This window comes from Acartia tonsa, chromosome 9 (genome assembly GCF_053477335.1).
Source record: "Acartia tonsa isolate MP-2025a chromosome 9, ASM5347733v1, whole genome shotgun sequence".
Lineage (NCBI taxonomy): Eukaryota > Metazoa > Arthropoda > Copepoda > Calanoida > Acartiidae > Acartia > Acartia tonsa.
The window spans coordinates 35,500,683-35,519,899 of NC_137268.1; the positions used below are offsets into that span (position 1 = coordinate 35,500,683).

Here is a 19,217-nt window from a genome sequence, read left to right on the forward strand (position 1 = left end):
TGGATGTTGTTATCCTTGTTGCGAGTAAAATCAAAAGTGTCATTTTATTTATACATTTATACAACAATAAAAATTGAATGAATACATAGAGATAAACAATTGTGATTTCTAAAACGTACACAATAATAAATTTTTTGTAATTTATATCCTTAAAGATATTAAAAAAATTTCCATATTGGTTAAAAATTGTTGAAACTTACAGTTTTAACCCATTTGAAATTCTACAAAGTACCTATAGGTTTTGTGCCAAAAACTAAATACTGTATGTCATAGACGTCAAAGCTTTTTATTTTGGGGGGTAACATTTTTTTAAGGGGGGGTAATTTGCTTTTTTTTTGGGGGGGGGGGGGTAAAATGGCGCTCGAAGCGCGCCGCAAATTTTTTTTACCCCCCCACCCAAATTTTTACCCCGGGGGTAAAATTTGTTTGGAGGGGGGCTAATTACCCCCCTTGAAATCTGTTGGCAGGGGTAAATTTTGTTTAACCCCCCAAAATTTACCCCCGGGCCTACGGCACCACCAAATTCGTTTGGGGGGGGGGGGTAATCACCCCATAACCCCCCCCCCCTTGGACGTCTAAGCTGTATGTACTACTACAAGTTAAATTTTTCCTCCCTAAAAACTGTCGATTTTTCCGGGAGCTGTACAACATCGTACTTTTGTACAATATCATTTCGGACATACAAATCATTTTGATTCCTCCCAGTCGCTGGATTAGTGTCGTTTCTGTGGGTAAATCTGAAATAGATTGATAGATTGATAAATAGATTGATAAATAGATTAATAAATAGATTGATAAATAGATTGATAAATAGATTGATGAATAGATTGATGAATAGATTGATAAATAGATTGATAAATAGATTGATAAATAGATTGATAAATAGATTGATAAATAGGTTGATAAATAGATTGATAAATAGATTAATAAATAGATTGATAAATAGATTGATAAATAGATTGATAAATAGATTGATAAATAGATTGATAAATAGATTGATAAATAGATTTATAAATAGATTGAACAATAGATTGATGATAAATAAATTGATAAATAGATTGATAAATAGATTGATTGATAGATTGATAAATAGATTGATAAATAGATTGATAAATAGATTATAAATATATTGATAAATAGATTGATAAATAGATTTATAAATAGATTGATAAATAGATTTATAAATAGATTGATAAATAGATTGATGATAAATAGATTGATAAATAGATTGATAAATAGATTGATAAATAGATTGTTAAATAGATTGATAAATAGATTGATTGATAGATTAATAGATATATGTAGTATTAAAGTAATATATATAGAGCTGTAAATAGTATATGTAACAATAACCCCTTTTCAAAGGCCTTCTGCCGACTTTGGGTTGGGTCTTTGAGATAAGCTGAATTTTTCAAAAATGTAAATACAGCCGGGTGCTGGCAAAAGAACAAAAAGCAAATTGTAAACTAAGCTTCTTACTTAAATGAGGGGTTCTATACTATAAATCTATTGATATAGTGATAGATAGATTGATAGATAAATACATTGATAGATAGATTTATATATATATTGATAGATAGATTGATAGATAGATTGATAGATAGATAGATTGATAGATAGATTGATAGATAGATTGATAGATAGATAGATAGATAGATTGATTGATTGATAGATAGATAGATAGATAGATAGATAGATAGATAGATAGATAGATAGATAGATAGATAGATAGATAGATAGATAGATAGATAGATAGATAGATAGATAGATAGATAGATAGATAGATAGATAGATAGATAGATAGATAGATAGATTGATAGATAGATTGATAGATAGATAGATAGATAGATAGATAGATAGATAGATAGATAGATAGATAGATAGATAGATAGATAGATAGATAGATAGATAGATAGATAGATAGATAGATAGATAGATAGATAGATAGATAGATAGATAGATAGATAGATAGATAGATAGATAGATAGATAGATAGATAGATAGATTGATAGATAGATAGATAGATTGATAGATAGATTGATAGATATATTGATAGACAGATTGATAGATAGATTAATAGATAGATTGATAGATAGATTGATAGATAGATACATTGATAGATAGATTTATATATAGATTGATAGATAAATAGATAGATAGAATAATAGATAGATTGATTGATAGATTTATAGATAGATTGATAGATAGATTGATAGATAGATTGATAGATAGATTGATAGATAGATTGATAGATAGATAGATAGATTGATAGATAGATTTATAGATAGATTAATAGATAGATTGATAGAAAGATTGATTGATAGATTGATAAATAGATTGATAGATAGATTGATAGATAGATAGATAGATAGATAGATAGATAGATAGATAGATAGATAGATAGATAGATAGATATATAGATAGATAGATAGAGAGACATCCCATTTTGTCCCTTTTTTGTATCATTTTGAAAAGTGCGACACCCTATGACGTCATCAACCTTTTGGGAAAGAGAAAGGGAAGAGGGGAAGAAAATCTCTTCAAAAGAGATGGGAGAAAAGGGGGCTTTCTTACTATAATAGGCTGAGTCGATTAGACAAAAAAAAATCATATATAAAGATGCAACGAGTGCAAACTGCAATATTTGCTATGCTCTTTGTAATTCTACTTTATGTTGCCTTTCCATAGAGAAATTAATTTGTACTTTCTAGAAATTAATTAACTTTTAAATTCATCCAGCTTGGAAATGATTTAGGGATAATCTCGTATTTTGCTGGTTTATTGCCCCTACAGGGCCATATCCTAACCTGCGTTCGACTCTTACCCTGCAAGAACCTAATTTAACCCTGCGGGGCAAATCTAACCTTAACTTAATTCTTCATAGTTACACACTATACCTCTTAATATTAACCGCCATGCCAAATTTTAGTGTTGTAACTATTTTTTAGTTGAGTTCCTTTTACTTTTGGTATCTTTAAGTGTCACACCCTCCCTCCCCCTTTGAAGGCTATAGATAAGTAGTTGTGTTGTTTGCATAATTTTCATAATACAAGGATAACCACATCCATAAAAGTAAAGCTCTAACAGTAGGATAAAAGTACATTTACACTTGTAGAGTTTCAGAACTGAATAATCGGAATATAAATGTTTAATAGTCAAAACAAAATTGAAAGTAAATAAGTTGAATAACTGTCTATATACAGGATAATGTTTAAGGACATTCTTACATTTTTGGGACTTGATTATAGAGATGATTCGCCAATAGCATTATAACTTTCTTGTTCTAGGAATCTGTATTCCAAAAATCAGATGAACCATAAGGATGACAATATCCATAAAAGGGAAGCTCTGAAGTGGTAGAACAAACAAACATTAACACTTGTAGAGTGTAAGAACTGAATTATCAGAATATAAATGTACAAAAGTCGACAAAACATTATAAGTAAATTTCTTGAAAAAATGCTTAAATACAGGATAATACTTACATTTTTAGAACTGATTATAGAAATAATTTGCTTATAACATAACACTTTGTTGCCATAGGAATCAGTATTCTAACAATAAGATCAATAGGATTAATACATCATATAAAAATCAGGGATCGGAAGCCTCACGTAAGCCGCGCATAAGCCTCAGTTTTAAACCTGCTTGTGAGCAGAAAAAAAAATTTAAGAAAGAAGGATTGTCTACAAAAGAGCCGTTTTATACATCCAGCTGAATTTTATAGTGATAAAATCACGATTTCACTGAGGCTTACACGCGGCTTACGTGAGGCTTCCGATCCCTGATAAAAATTGTTGTTAAAAATATAAAAATAAACATGTCTAAAATGGAAGTACGGACATTCTAGTAACAATTATTGAGTTGCTACGCTTTCTAAATCCTACCAACTACTACAGGTATCACTATGCAAAGGTTGAAATCAAGAGGACAATTCTAACATGCCCAAATTAACGAAAAAGATATCCTTTCCAGACAGACACACCCTAATTATAGAAAGCTTTGCTTTAATATTTAGTGGTAAAAAAGTTGATAATGTTTCAAATGGGCGTACGGGCATTCTGGTAACATTTATAGAGTGGCTATGCTTTCAAAGTTATACCTAACTATTGTAGGAATCATCAGCTAACTGTTCCGACGGATGGGCATACGTAAGGACAGACCCTAATTATAGAAAAGGTTTAAAAATCAGACATCTGTATTACATTGCAGGGAAAAAAAATTTCCGCTTTGTTGATATCATGTTTTCTAGCGCACTACAGACTGGCTGACCAAGTGGGTTGTATAGTAAACGCAGATATTATAATCTTCACCTAAACAATCATTTGTAAAACCAGCTGAAAAAAATTCATTTTTCTTACGGAAATTAAGTTTAGTCTCCAATTTTTGTTTTCCCCTAAACATAGCTAACAGACAAACATTTCTAATCTTAGAGTAGCCACGCTAGTAAAGGCTAAACATCACAAAAACAAGTAAATCTTTCAAAAATGTTTTATATTTTAAATTAAAATGGATTGTGATTAATGGCATTTAGGAACAGTTTTGGCATTCTCCTCTTAGAAATATTTTTTTTCAATTTTGAAAATTTTTATACCCTCCCCCTTCCCCCCTGACAAAACAACTATTTTAGGTTAGGTTAGGTTTTAGAATAGGGAGCCGAGCGCTGCGATTAGGTAGGCAAGGGTGCCGAGCGCCGCGGCCAGAGTTCATAGTTCTGTCAAGGGGGGGAGAGGGGGGGGGGGAATTTTCAAAATTAAATAAAATATTCCTAAGAGGATATTACCACAGCTTTTACATAAAGGGATAGTTGCATGAAGTGCATTTCAGAAAAACAATTTCAATTGATATTTTTAAAACTACATGTACAAAATTAAAATCTTTTTAAATATATGCCCTATAAATATAGCTTAAACCATTTAAAAAGAAAATATATGCAGTTCACTAATTTCATAAATAAATGCATTTCGTGCAACTAACCCTTTAAATATACAACAAGTAACATTTTGATATTACATAGTATATAGTAAATATAATTATAATTCAACAGTTTCACAAAATTTTTAGTGACCTTAAATTTTATAATTTCAATATATTTTGTTTGTAAAATTCATTATTTTCTAAATTAAAAAATTATTTAATAAAAAATCCTTAATTTTAAGTTACAAATGCATGGAAGAAATGAAAGAATTAATATTTAAATTTAAACTTGTTCTTACCTACTTACAAACTATGAACAATATTATTTTAACAAAATAGTTTTTACTGAGAGAGAAAAATTTACCCGAAGAAAAACAATTTAACTATTTGAAATTATCATTTTTAGCAAAATAGCGTAGACTACTGTACACTATTGTTTTAGATTATAACTAACGAAAAAGTTTGATTATAAAGAGTTTTTCATTGGATTAAATATCGCCCCCTGTATTTTTTTCTTACATGTCTAGATTCTTAAGAAAATACATTAGATAATGTTCTGAAAAAAGATGTGTTAAATGTAGTTTCACTAAGTATAACACGTTTTTTATGCCAAATTATTAATTATGACTTAATAGATTAAAAAATGAAGACTGAAAAACTGTAGTTTCAAGTTTTGATAAACAAAATTATATAAGGATAGATAAATAATCATTGATTACAACCTTGCATTTATAAATCTTGTAATAATTATAGTTTTCTGTATGACCCGTACAAATATTAATAAGCTTTCAATTATAGCTTAATGACAAACCGAAATGACTGTTATGTTAACTAAAATTTTACAGATATAAAAAGTCTTTTTTTTATTGTGATGTAGGTTGCGATTAGAAACCAGTTTTCTGCAGGGCTGTTAGCATCTGAACAAAAAATGATATTTAATACAAAGATTTATAATAGATGAAATGACTTCAATTTTTAAAAGAGAACTTAAAGGTTCGCTTTGTCCTTCATTAACGGTTAGCACTTTTCATTAATTTTTTTTAGGTAGTTTTCGAAGTACATTCTTGCAACTTTCAATGGTGTATATGAATGAATAACCATGCATAAACTCTATTTCTTCCTAAGCAATTTTAAAAAAAGGTAATATCACCTACGAATACAAAAATTTCGTGACATCATTTCGTTGTCATGTCATGAAATGACAGACTGATGAATAAAACAATGAAACAATTCAAAATCATATTCATCCTATATCGTTACGGATTGAATGACGGACAGACAGAAGAAAATTTTAGAGTGGCTTCACTTAAAAAAGTAATTTGAGTAATTTCACTTATGATGATAGCAACGAATCTTAATAAACCTTAAAATAAAAGTTTATACCTGAAAATAATGGCAGGTTTGGTGGTTGTGTCTATGTGAGCGGCCGCCAGGCTGCTTTTAGGTACTACGCAATGCGCGCTAGGGCCGAGAACACGCGGACAAAGGCTAGCTGTCTTGGACTGCTGGTCTCCTAAAACAAAAAAAAATTTATTTTCACGACAAAAATATCTTAAAACATTTCTTTAAATAACAAAAAAATAATAAAGAGCTTTAAAATTATTTGTTGAAAAGTTTTTACACTTCAGGTTTGGAACCAACCAATCAAAATTAAATTAAAGTATTGAATGTTTTAAGCCAACGAATACAATAACTACAATAGCGTGGTTGTTATACTTTGGGTTCTAGTGATTTTAGTAAATATGATTTTTGACTTTCTGACTTTCATCTGACCGTATAAATGAAAATATTATATAACTAATGTTAACTCATCAATGTTTATGCACAAAATTACTCCTACTGCAGATTACAATTAGTGGTTGAAACTTGAAAATAAACCAACATATCAAAATCTATTAAGAGTCACCAAGTTGTCAAGCCAACAAGCCAAAAACATTTTCTTATAAAACTTTTGGGACTAGTGTAAAAAAAAACAATTTTCCCGGACCTCTAAGTACCTGTACTGGCCATTAATAGGTGGATTGAATGGCAGGTTATTGGAGACTGGAATGTGATTATCCTCAGGATGAGGAACTGGCCGGCTATCTTTAACCTGGACAGAAATTAATTATTTAAAGGGGGGGGAGGGGGCGAAAGTGACACTTTTTGAAACCAAAACTAAAAGTCAAAGGAACTCAACTAATTAAAGAGTTACAGATCTGACATTTTGCATGGCAGTTGCTTTATAGGGGTACAATATGGAACTGTGAAGAAACGGCGTCGCAACCGCCGAAAACCGCCGAGAAAAGGCAAAAAAAATTAGGCGGGAAACGGCGGTTGCGCCGCCGTTTCTTCACAGTTCCATATTTTACCCCTATAAAGCAACTGCCATGCAAAATCTCAGACCTGTAACTCCTTTTTTAGTGGAGTTCCTTTGTTGACTTTTAGTTTTGGTTTCAAAAAGTGTCACTTTCGCCCCCCCCCCCCCCTTTTAGTTTTAAAAATCTCAAGAAGGAAAATAAAAACAAACTAGGAAATGTATTTAAAGAACAGATAGAAATTTTTTGAGCCAAGCTACTTCCAGTAGCGACTTCAACGAATAAACAAAAAGGTAGCGTTTTAATATTTTTAATTAAAGCGTTTTCCATTCAACTTAACATTACAGGAATATGTATTCGTTATGAATGGCTGAAGTAAAAGATCTCAAAATTTCAAAGAATTTTAATTCCATTGGTCAATATAGGGCTTAAAGCTATTTTGAGGACTGAAAGGAAAATAAAACAGCCCAACCTATAAAGTATAGAAGTAACACCCAAATAACCTAATAGAACATAATCGCTCAAAGCCACATGAACAGAAATAGGTAAATAATAGCTATGATGAGATGATCACAGACTCAAGAAAAATCAATTTGTTTACCTTGACAACGTCGAGATAAAGATTTCTGTTCATTTCAGTAGCCAGGTTCATATTGAACATATCACTATCCTTCTCAATATCTTTAACCTAAAAACAACAATGTATAATAAAGATGATTGTTGGAGATGCGATCCTCAATTTTCAAATTCTTTGAACGTACATATGAGACTTTTACAGAAATGCTTCGCATCCACAACTATCTATCTATGCTTGATATAAAGTCAACACTTTATAGGTCATATTATGAACCTTTGATTGACACGTGCCCTGCAATTATCTAGTAGCACTCAGGGGCAAGACACAATTACTTTAGCTAGGCCCAAGGCATTATTTGTATCAATTTATGCATTCATAGGCCTATCTTTACCTATATGACACCATATATGGGTAACGCTAGCCTATTCATGGTAATCTGTATGTGATTTGCTAATAGTATATGTTTATTAAAGATATTATGTTTATAGTTAATGTAATCATATAAACTACCAGTTCAAATATGTATGCCTACAACCATGCCTGATTTACGTCACATATTAACACACAGATATTTAATTGCGCAGACAAACACTAAAATCCTGGTCCAGAGCTAATGTTATAGCATGTACCTCTTGAATTTATTCAGTTATTTATTAACTCTCCTACCATCAACTTCTCTTTCTGGCTTTAAAAGGTAATGACTTAGTTGTTTGGCATGCATTGTAGTTTAAATTTAGGCCCCTTAGTACTTAGCATGAATTGAGCTCAGGCCTTATGTTAGAACTCTAACACTTAGCACAATTCACTGCTTGGGACTTAGGGCACATTTCTGTCCTACTCTACTTATAATTTTAACACTTATCCTGTAAATATTTTCATACTTAACTTATGCACTTGTAATATAAATACACTTTATAAAAACATTTTCCTTCCTTAATACTTAATATACTTATATAATTCTGATCGAATATCAAAACCAACCATTTATTCTTAGGTTAAAGCAACATAATACTTCGCGTGGGTCTTTTGTTGAGCTTCCACCAGCTCAACCAAATTCGTATTATACTTGTGGGAATAGAGGGTTAAGCATTCTAAACAAACGAACCGACGATGAGAATGTCTATGTGTATTGCATTAAAATTAGGTTTTAGTAGTACTCATAGAAGAGCGGTCTCCATACCTAACTATGGACAAACGCCCCATTCGCACACACATTGTAAAGTGTAATCCTAATAAAAGGTCTGCCATTTTCGGTATGAAAGTGCAAGAGTGTGTATGTGTTTATATTCTCTTTAGGTCCCTGAAGGGTTTTAAACTATTAATAAAAGGTCACGTCTACCCTCCCAAGATCAAATAAATCCTAAAAATCTCCAATCTAATTTTATTATCCCTAAAATTATGTGGCGAAGTCAATCTCACCTTCGGGAAGAAGTATTTGTTGTACATTTATGTTTTATTATCTCTGCTAAAAAATGAATGGGGAGACAACGACTAATTAAAAATAAAACAACTATAATGAGCTTATTTTCGCTGGATTTTAAACCTTTAGTTATATAAAAACAGATTGAATTTTATACAAATATTAAATAAGAAGAATGAAGGAAACTAAACATTACAGATAAACTCTTTATCACAACAATAAATATTCACCTTAATTTGATTCCATTGATTGCCATTCAGATTTTGAAAACTTGTATTAACAACATCATTCTTGTATGTACCTTAAGTAATATTTGATCATTAATAATTAACTAGGGTGACAACATCCTCCAGTGGCGAAGCACAAAACATTCGTGTGTGTACATTTATGAAAATAAAATACATGCATTCAATATTTTTTAAGTAATAAAAATTAAAAATGTCCTAATCAGTGAAGTTTCAACAAACTAATAAATTAAGTTATTAACTGTCTTCCCTGACATTTTTTTCTGTCCTAAAATAAGACGCTTTTAACTTAAAAATTATGCCCTATAATATTAACTAGGGTTGGGCCGGATATCCGGTGTGGCCGGATATCCGGCCATTTTCAATATCCGGCCGGATACCGGATATTGAAACTATCCGGCCGGATATCCGGTTCTATAATTTTTAATACTTTACACCAAAAATCTCTGCTTTTAAAAATTTTAAATGGCTATAATTTTCTTATTATTGAAGCTAGAAGAACTTTTTTTCTGAACAAGTTTAACTTTATGTAAATTTGTATAAGATTTCTTAAGAAATTTTTTTTGCTACTGTAGTATCTAGTAATTTGGCCGGTTATCCGGTAATTTGGCCGGATAACCGGATATCCGGCCCAACCCTAATATTAACGTCCTAGAAATTGCTCTATACAAATAGATCTTGGGACCAAAACTAAGCTTACTTATGTCTAGCTTCATTCTCTTGGTGTTGATGATGTCCAGATCTGGCATGTTGATTGTCTTGTTGAACATGGAGGTCACCTCGTACGGTTCAGACTGACCTAAATTTAACGGAACGTGTTTAAGCTGGACTTTAACGAGTAGTAAAATATTACTAGATTTAAATCAGGAATAAGGTATATTAATATTAATCTAAGAAAATTTGGGTGGGAGGGTGGCAATCAATAGAACAAAGATCAATTATCATATCCAAATTGTATACCTGCTTTTTACAATATAAAAAAATGTGTTTTAATTTAAATTTACGTACCTAAAGCCCTGTTGTAAACATCGTTTACATCAACACCAGAATCAGCACTGGATTCGCTGGATTTCCGCAGAGATTTCGTTGGCATCAAAGGTCTAAACAATAACAATTTTTATTCAAAATTTTAACATTCGTTAATAATTAAGTCTAGTAATAGAAAACTATTCTTTGTTAGAAATAATGAAATAATATTTTCTTTTCGCACAGGAAAAATAGCTTTAAACCAAGGTGTAAAAACTCACCTGAATCCAGATTGATGTTCTCCAACTCTTGTCTTCTCTGCAATGTGTTGCTCCTCTTCCTGGTGAATGAAGTTGCATCTGAACAATTAAAGTTTGTGAGATTTCAAACAAAATACATAATTTTAAATTTTTTAACTCTTTGAATAATGAATCCTTTGGATAAATTCTGTAAAAGTTAAGATTATGTTTGATGTAATAAAGGTAAATCCCTGTACTAATAATCAGGGATCTAAAGGGATAAGACAATGAATGATAAATTGATGTACATCCCCAATGACTACCGTTCTGTAGGTAACAATTATTGTTTCAAACATTTTGACATTAATCTTTATGAACAAACTACCTAATCAAAATTTAAGTAAATGTTACTCCAAAACTAACCAATAAGAAAACTTAATAAAAAATTTTTAGGAGACTAGTGTAAAAATTATAACAGTCCAATGACCCCCTCTTGACTTATTAAACTAATAGACAGGTTGCATAAACATGGAAAGTACCTTGTGCCATAAGCACACCATCCCTTGATCCAATATTTCTGGCACAGCTTTGTCTTGTACTTGTTGTGGCGGATCATATCATGCTGAAAGTAATTTACGTATTTTATACAGCTTTCTGCGGATACTAAAATAAAAAACTTAACTGTTTTAAACCGGATTTAAACTTCTTTTTTAGCCCTTTCAATATTGGATATTTAAAATTTTTATTTAATATCTTACCCTTAATTTTGCTTTGCCATGAGCGAACTGGCACTGATTTCCATAAATGCATTCACCCTTCTCTCTAAAGTTGCGACAAAACTCTGTCTTAAACCTTAAAGACAAAAAATATGTAAAAGTGAATAAAAATAATCTCGAAATACTACCTATGGAAGTAATACAAAGGGGGGGGGCGGATGTGCCACTTTTTGAAACCAAAACTAAAAGTCAACAAAGGAACTCAACTAAAAAAAGAGTTACAGGTCTGAGATTTTGCATGGCAGTTGCTTTATAGGGGTACAATATGGAACTGTGAAGAAACGGCGGCGCAACCGCCAAAAACCGCCGTTTCCCGCCGAATTTTTCGGCGGTTGCGCCGCCGTTTCTTCACTGTTCCATATTGTAACCTTATAAAGCAACTGCCATGCAAAATCTCAGACCTGTAACTCTTTTTTTTATTTGAGTTCCTTTGACTTTTAGTTTTGGTTTCAAAATGTGGCACATCCGCCCCCCCCCCCCCCCCCCTTTATAATGATTAATAAATTGTGTCTATACCTGGGATTTGGGGATATAATCTGGCCAGGCTTTCCATCCTGTGAGATCATTTGACTTCCCTAAATTAAAATAACAATTTTAGACCAGCTAAACGACGGATTTTAAAATACATAAGTTTCTTGTGGTGGCAAAGTAATAAATTAGGAATAAACAAAGATTTTATTGAAAGCTTCGTTAATTAAACTTACATCTTTAGATTCATTATCAACTCCACTGGCGTAACTAGCTGTATCCATATGCTGAACCTAAAAAGTAACATAAGTTAACTGAACGGAAACCCCAAAATAAATATTAGAATAGGTATTTAAGTGGCTAAATAAACCGCACACTTTTCATAGAACTATTACATATTTATTAATATAAAGGGGATATTTCCTTAACACTAGTTTACACTTAATTTACCTTATAAAAATAAAATATATAAACCTGTAATAATTTTTGTGCCAGTCTAGTAGCACTGTCATGGTCCCATGTGTCAGGATTACTGTCCCACAATGGAGTCTCTTCGTTTGTACCCCAAATTTCCTGGGAATCACCGAGAGTGGACCATTGAGATTCGCCTAAAATTCAAATTCGCAAGAAAATTTTAAAATTTGGTTGGGTTCATACAGGTACTGCAAGACCTGATCATATAAATACAACTTAGTTAATAATAATAAAATGCAACCTTATTTTATACGTCGCCCCTAGTTTCTAGAAGAAGGTAAGGGAAATAGCTTAAAACCACTCTAAGATATCCACTTAAATTACATCAAATTAGGACCAGCAATTAACAAGATCTTTAGCTTCAGACAAAAAAAAACTAACTACCTTAATTACAGGTTAGTCGTGCGTTAGTTGACAGGGAAACTACTTGAACATATTTCTATTACCATTCGGCAACTACTTGTTAAACTAGTGTCTATAACGTATGGGGGGGGGGGGGAGATTCTAATGGTAAAATGTTGTTTACTTGTCAGCAGCACGATGAGCCAAGCCCTCAAAATTTCTTTAAAAACCTTTAATCTATTAATAACGCTATGTGTAAAGCTTGATTTCATATGACTGATATTTAAAATTTAGGAAGTAAAAAATAACCTGTTTGTTGTTGTACTATAGGTAAACTAGAGGCATTTTCTGCGGGTGTTGTTGAAACAGGAGCTGTTGAAACTTGTGGAGTTGTTAGAGGCGTCTCTGATTCTGTGCTTACTACTGTTGTACCTTATCAAAATCATAATTTGAAATAAAATCTTTTAAGTTTTTTATTTAACACAAATAGAAACTTAAACTCATATCAGAAGTTCATTTTATGAAAAATAACAAAAAATTTGGCGCGAGAGAGGAATTTAAGCTTTAATGTTCTTATCATGGGGAGTAATACTATGAACAAAATGAAGTAGAATGTTATACATACCTGATTCTGTGCTCTGTTCAGTAACCTCCTGGCAGTGGCGGCAGTGGCTGCTGTTGCAGTTGCAGCTTCGTCAGTAACATCTCCAGGATCCCCATCAACTTGAGAACTGAACATACACTCTCCGTCCAGTTGGGAATTAAACATTGACATATATTCAGCAAGATCTATATGATGAAATTCGGTGTTGACATCGCCCTCTTGAGGTGTCACCATGCCCCCGTCAACCTGGCTGGCACCAACGGGTGCTGGCAGCATCACTAGTTACAGGGCCATCAACGGAACCTAGGGAAAAAAATATACATTTTAAAGGACATTCAAATGTAAACCTTATTTACTTACATTAATCTATAAATATCTTTCCTTAAAATATATGTTTCAACTTCCTTTGAATTTTTCTAAAAAGGTTAATTAAGAAGTCTCAATACCTGTAACACTAGCTGTAGGTTGGTTGCCAATACCAGCCGCCGACATAACGACCATCTGCTGGCCGCCTCCTGCGCTGCTGCCAACAACAACCTGTTGGCCGCCAGCGGTAACTAAAAATAAAATATACCTAGTCCAGTAGATTTAGAGCAAACCTTAATTATTAAATAAGGAATTTTTTTACAACTTAATCATTTGATTTGTTCAAAAAATTCACTAGAAACAAAAATACATGTTTGTAAATAAACTTAAAAGACAAATCCTACCCCATCTTTTAGATTTGTTAAAGAACCACAAATTATCTAATATTTGAAGTTGAAGATATAAATAAGATAGAAGTCTTTTTTTTAAAATCCAGGTATCTAAAGGGATAATGACAATGGCCGATAAATTGATGTTCATCCCCAATGATTATTCACAACGTTACCCTTTCTTTAGATTAAAGTTAGTGGCTGAAACGTTTGAACACTCAACTTAGTTAACCAACCAATCAAAATTTACTTAAGTCCCCAAAGTTGTTTCGCCAATGAATAAGAAAACGTTATTATATAACTATGGGGACAAGTGTACTAAACAGCCTATTGTCCCCTCTCTCTCTGATTTTAATCCCAAAAATGTTGTAAAATTTAAAAAAAATATTACCTAAATCGAAAGTTTTCTGAGCAGCTGTGGTTGTTGGTGGTGGCTGTGACGTTATCACTTGCGGCGGCGGAACCTCCTCAATATCTTTTTGCTGGCCACCTTGTTGAACAATAAACTGGCCGGGTTGAGCTGCTATTGGCACTAAAGTAGGCGTTGTTTGTAAGGGAGCATTGGGTCGTAACAACAACATAGGGCCACCACCACCCTGCTGTTGAATTATCATGGGAGTGCCAGCTGTCCCACCTCCAGACTGAGCCACCATTTGTCCCATTATAATTGGAGTGCCTCCAGGCTGGACACTACTGAGCACACCATTGGAATTAATAATTATGGAATGCTGAGTTTGACCGGCAGATACATTTGTTACAGGCGCCTGGTTTTGTGTGGTAACCATCGAGTTTAAGGTACTGGTAAGTCTTGTCCTGTCCTGGGGGCTGATTCCGGACACACCAACCGTCTGAGAATTAACAGGTGACGTGCTTTGTGGAGGATGATACTTAGCTGCAGTGGTATTGGTAACTATTGCTTGCCCTACACCAGTATTAGGTTGTAGTTGAATTTGAAAAACCTGACCCCCACTATTAACTAAAGTGCCGCTAGAACTAAATTGCAGTGGTTGCATTCCAGAAATTACATTTCCAGGTACAAAAGAGGCGCCAGGTGGCAGGTCAGTAGCTCCACCACCCGGCCCTGAAGGTGCAAGTATAACAGAGTTTTGGGGCAGGGATACAGACTGAGGGGATAACACAGAATGGGGAACACTTCCGCCACGTGGAGATTTTGGGGCACTCACGCTTCCAGGAGATTTTACAGAGTAGTGCTTGTTTAGAGGTGATGAAGGTGGTATACTACTGGCTGGGGATTGAGGTGGAAGCAAGTTGGCAGGAGATGGCTGGGGTGTCATGTTGCTGACTGGAGACGGCGGCGGCGGGAAGGCGGCTGGTGATTTCATAGGAAGATACGTCACCGGTGAAGGAGGCTGGGCAGGAGACGGCGTGGCAAACTGGTGGGTAGCGGGGGACGGCGGCACACTTGCAGGAGATTGCATTTGGTGCGGGGATTGAGGCACAGGAGCTGGTGACGCATGCATGCTTGGGTGGGGAGAACAGCCAGGTTGACTGCTGCTGGATCTATGCAAGGAGGGGAGGCCCATGGGTTGGTTAAGCATTGGGCCACCAGGCGAGGGAAGGCTGCTGTACATAGGCACATGGCGGGGCGTCACATCAGCACTCTCAAAAATATCTTCATTTAGAACATCAAGGTCTGATGTATCATGCCCTCCCTGTCCCAGAACTCCAGTGTCCAAATCCTAGGTGAAAAATATGTGTTCTTGCAAAGTGAAGATTATTATCACAAACTATTTAAGCAAGACTAAACTACCTATATAAAGTTATTAAAGCAGTATTATTATTCTAAAATATGTATTTAACATCATAAATACTTTTATGTCCCTAAATAACCCATTTAAAATACTTTACTGGCAATTAGTTTCAAATCTTTAAATCTAAGAAGGAATTCAGACTTGTATATTTCAAAAGATTAATAATATATTATTATAAAGATAATTGTCATAAGTAATTTGAATTATATACGTCATTAATTGACCGCAAACGTTTTAATTATAATACTGGGGGGAGGCGGATGTGCAACTTTTTGAAACCAAAACTAAAAGTCAAAGGAACTCAACTAAAAAAAGAGTTACAGGTCTGAGATTTTGCATGGCAGTTGCTTTATAGGGTTACAATATGGAACAGTGAAGAAACGGCGGCGCAACCGCCGAAAACCGCCGAGAAATTGCAAAAAAAAATTGGCGGGAAACGGCGGTTTTCGGCGGTTGCGCCGCCGTTTCTTCACAGTTCCATATTGTACCCCTATAAAGCAACTGCCATGCAAAATCTCAGACCTGTAACTCTTTTTTTAGTTGAGTTCCTTTGATGACTTTTAGTTTTGGTTTCAAAAAGTGGCACATCCGCCTCCCCCCTTTTCTCACTGAAAACAAATATTCAGTTTTTCTTTTTGTATACTTAAAAAACATGACCTAAAAAATTGCTCATGTTCGTAAATTCCCACCCCTTATTAATTCCTATAATCCTTTAATTTGATTGACAGGTTAAGATATAACTTCATAATTTATCCATAATTTGTAATTAAATGCTTTAATAAAAAAAAATCAAACTTCAATAACTTTTTTGTCTTTAGAGATTTTTTTGTCAAATAAGAAGGAGTTTTTTTTCTTTTTACTATAACCTACGTTATTAAAGAAGATTCTTTTACTGCAAATGCATCACAGTCAAGAAATGTGAAAAAATGACAAATTGCAGTTTCTTAAAAATGCTTTTGTGAGGAGCTAAAAAGCATTTCACCTTTAAAACTCATTAAGATACTTTTCTTATACCTTATTCTAAATTAATATTAAAATTTTAAGATTTTTTTATACATAATAGAAGAGTTATTTTAATTAGTATTATAATAAGTATAGATGTATATTGTATACAGATAACTACCTGCCCCCCTTTTCCAAGAACCTTTTTGTCTGCTAGCAAATTATTTTTTCTGTTACTTGGCTGTGTTAATATTCCCGACAATATAGGTTGATTTTTAAAGACCCAATTGAAGGTCGGCACATAACAGTTATCTAACCCCTTCCCCCTCTAGTGTTTTACTCTGTAGTTTTGATTTACATTTTCATATTGAGATTTTTTACCTGGTTAGGGGTAGAAGGTGGTTTTGGGGTGTTGGCTCCACTCATTATTCCGCCATCCGTGGGGGGTCCTCCCATTTCTGGGGGCGGGCTGGTAGCCATGCTATTACGGGGACTGTTCCTGTATTCATTTGTGATTTTCAAACATTTTTATTTCATGAGAAATTTTGTGTAAATCATACCTATCTATAATTAAAGAAACGTCGCTTAATTTTTATCTCAAAGTGCCTTGTTTAATGTTTACTTCAAATACTCCCATACTATTGTGTATGAAATAAATTGAAAGCAAGGGAAGGGGGCGAATAATTTTTTTCTAATTCTTTAGGGCACTGAATCTATTTGCCCCGCAGGGGTTAGCAATAGGTATTTTTAAAAAACAGAATTTGGTACATTTGAAGAAATCATAATTCACAGATTATTGTTGAATCATTAAATCAAATGTATGAAAACCCATTCCTGTCATGCTGATTAGGGGGAGGTCCAGTGGAATCTCTGGGACTGGTCGACGGCTGCTGGTCATGAGAACTGCTGCCAGACTGCCGTCCGCGGTCCTAGATAGGTAATTAACATTAATGATATGGTGAAATGCAGCCAAAACAGTGATCCTCACTCAATCAGTTAGCATGTCACTGTTCATAAGTATTATTTTAAAATTATTAATATGTTTGAACATAAGTTAAGGCTATTATCTTGGAAGATTTTTAAAAAGTTTAAGGGGTGGGGGGGGGGTTTAATGCAACCATCTCGTAATCAGTGATTAAATTGAACTGAAATTTTTCATGGGTAATCCTTGGTAGGTCTATTTTCCCTAAATCGAACAAAAAGTTGGAAAAGTAACGGCTGGCGGCTCAGCCATTTACCCGCGTTTTGCCTATTTTCAGGGCAAATTCATCATTAATTACGTAGGAATCAACTTTTAAAAACATATTTTTTTGTTTAATTCATGTAAAATGATAGCAATAGCCATTTTTTAAGTTTCTAGTACCAACAGCAACCGGCTAGAACTTAAATAAGATTTTTGAGCCAAAAAAAAGTAATATGTGTTCTTTTTGTTCGAATTAGGGAAAATAGACCTACCAAGGATTATTCATGCAAAATTTAAGATCAAAATTCGAATTCTAAGTGTTATTCAATCATTGATTACGAGATGGTTGCATTAACCCACCCCCCCCCCCCCCCCCCTCCTTTAATCCTAACATACCATGAAAAGTAAGTTTCCTTCTTCCTCTCTTCTTTTCAACTCCTTTAATTTGTTTGTCCATGAATTTTTACCCATAGTTCTAAGTTCTGAAATAAAATATTTTATGCTGATACTGTTGTTCCTGCCTAAATACACTTTACGACTTCCAACCATTTTTAAGATTTTTAAAGAAACCAAAAGTGTTCCCAATTTTCAGCCCATTAAGGGGAAAAGGGAAATGGGCATAAACCGGTTATAAAATATCTGAATCAATTAAGATATCATATGCCCAAGACCGCTAAAACGCTAAAACGGGACCATGGTCAGAAAAAAACACCCCAAAGGAAGTTCCGGGAATGCCTGATTTTAGCAAACCAAAGGGGGGGGGGGGGGGGGGTTAAATTTTGACATAATTTGGCTTAATGTGAATATTCTCATTACAAAATACCTTATTCTATCCTTCAACTTACTAAAAATATTACTTTAAGATAATAAGTATTTTAACATTGTGTAAAAAAATTTTAAATTCAGATTTTTTACCACTAGCACAACAAATTCACATTTTTTAAAAATTTTTTAATCCAACTCTTGTTTGGTCTTATTAAAGACTTATGTTTAAATTCAAGCCAGTCAGGTGCCTAACTCTGTACATCAGGCATGTAATGGGAATCCCCCTTCCCTTTCATCCTTTCAACCAGGAGGAAAAGTCATCCCCTCTCATGCGATGCTCCACCCTTTATTTTTGAATGAAATGTATTGCTCAAGTCTAACCGGCCAATAGAGGAAGAGGCTTCCACTTACCCCCTCCCCCGACCCTCTGCTTATTTGACCGGTTGTGTATAAAGAAATTCTATGGATTCTTGGATATCTTGAAACCGGTTTGTGACCATTTCCCTCTCCCCCTTTATGGCCCGAAAATGGGGAA

At 33.7% G+C, this 19,217-nt stretch overlaps 2 protein-coding genes across 6 annotated transcripts in view; both read right to left on the reverse strand.

The window, feature by feature from the left end:
* Positions 1–422: 422 nt before the first annotated feature.
* Positions 423–19,217, reverse strand: part of LOC145327669 (uncharacterized) — a 51,128-nt gene continuing 32,333 nt past the window's right edge. Inside the window, exon 14 of the mRNA XM_080171223.1 lies at positions 423–737. Coding sequence (XP_080027349.1) covers positions 593–737 — 145 coding nt within the window. The 3' untranslated portion in view covers positions 423–592. The remainder of the gene's footprint in view (positions 738–19,217) is intronic.
* LOC145327665 (uncharacterized) lies at positions 4,478–18,411 on the reverse strand. Of its 5 annotated transcripts, none has more exons than XM_080171216.1 (19): positions 18,314–18,411; positions 17,563–17,663; positions 17,116–17,227; positions 14,412–15,720; positions 13,031–13,153; positions 12,380–12,513; positions 12,142–12,198; positions 11,954–12,012; positions 11,420–11,513; positions 11,201–11,283; positions 10,704–10,781; positions 10,465–10,556; positions 10,157–10,255; positions 9,442–9,512; positions 7,816–7,902; positions 6,905–7,009; positions 6,301–6,430; positions 5,217–5,834; positions 4,478–5,117 (listed from the first exon to the last, which is right to left on the reverse strand). In XM_080171216.1, exons 1-17 carry the CDS (start codon positions 18,386–18,388, stop codon positions 6,365–6,367), a joined length of 2,745 nt encoding a protein of 914 aa, XP_080027342.1. In that variant the 5' UTR covers positions 18,389–18,411; the 3' UTR covers positions 4,478–5,117; positions 5,217–5,834; positions 6,301–6,364. The 5 variants fall into 5 exon arrangements, with proteins under 5 accessions (XP_080027342.1, XP_080027343.1, XP_080027341.1 ...); XM_080171217.1 differs by having other exon boundaries at positions 4,478–4,788; positions 4,978–5,834; XM_080171215.1 differs by having other exon boundaries at positions 4,478–5,834; positions 17,116–17,230; positions 17,566–17,663.

What these genes read in the sequence shown, in the direction of transcription:
- LOC145327665 (XM_080171215.1), bottom strand. Translation starts at nt 18,388, where the DNA reads ATGGGTAAAAATTCATGGACAAACAAATTAAAGGAGTTGAAAAGAAGA. An exon ending in ATGGCAAAGCAAAATTAAGG is followed by an intron (nt 11,284 to 11,419) that starts GTAAGATATTAA and finishes AATTACTTTCAG; the next exon opens with CATGATATGATCCGCCACAA. An exon ending in TTTATCTCGACGTTGTCAAG is followed by an intron (nt 7,010 to 7,815) that starts GTAAACAAATTG and finishes ATTTCTGTCCAG; the next exon opens with GTTAAAGATAGCCGGCCAGT.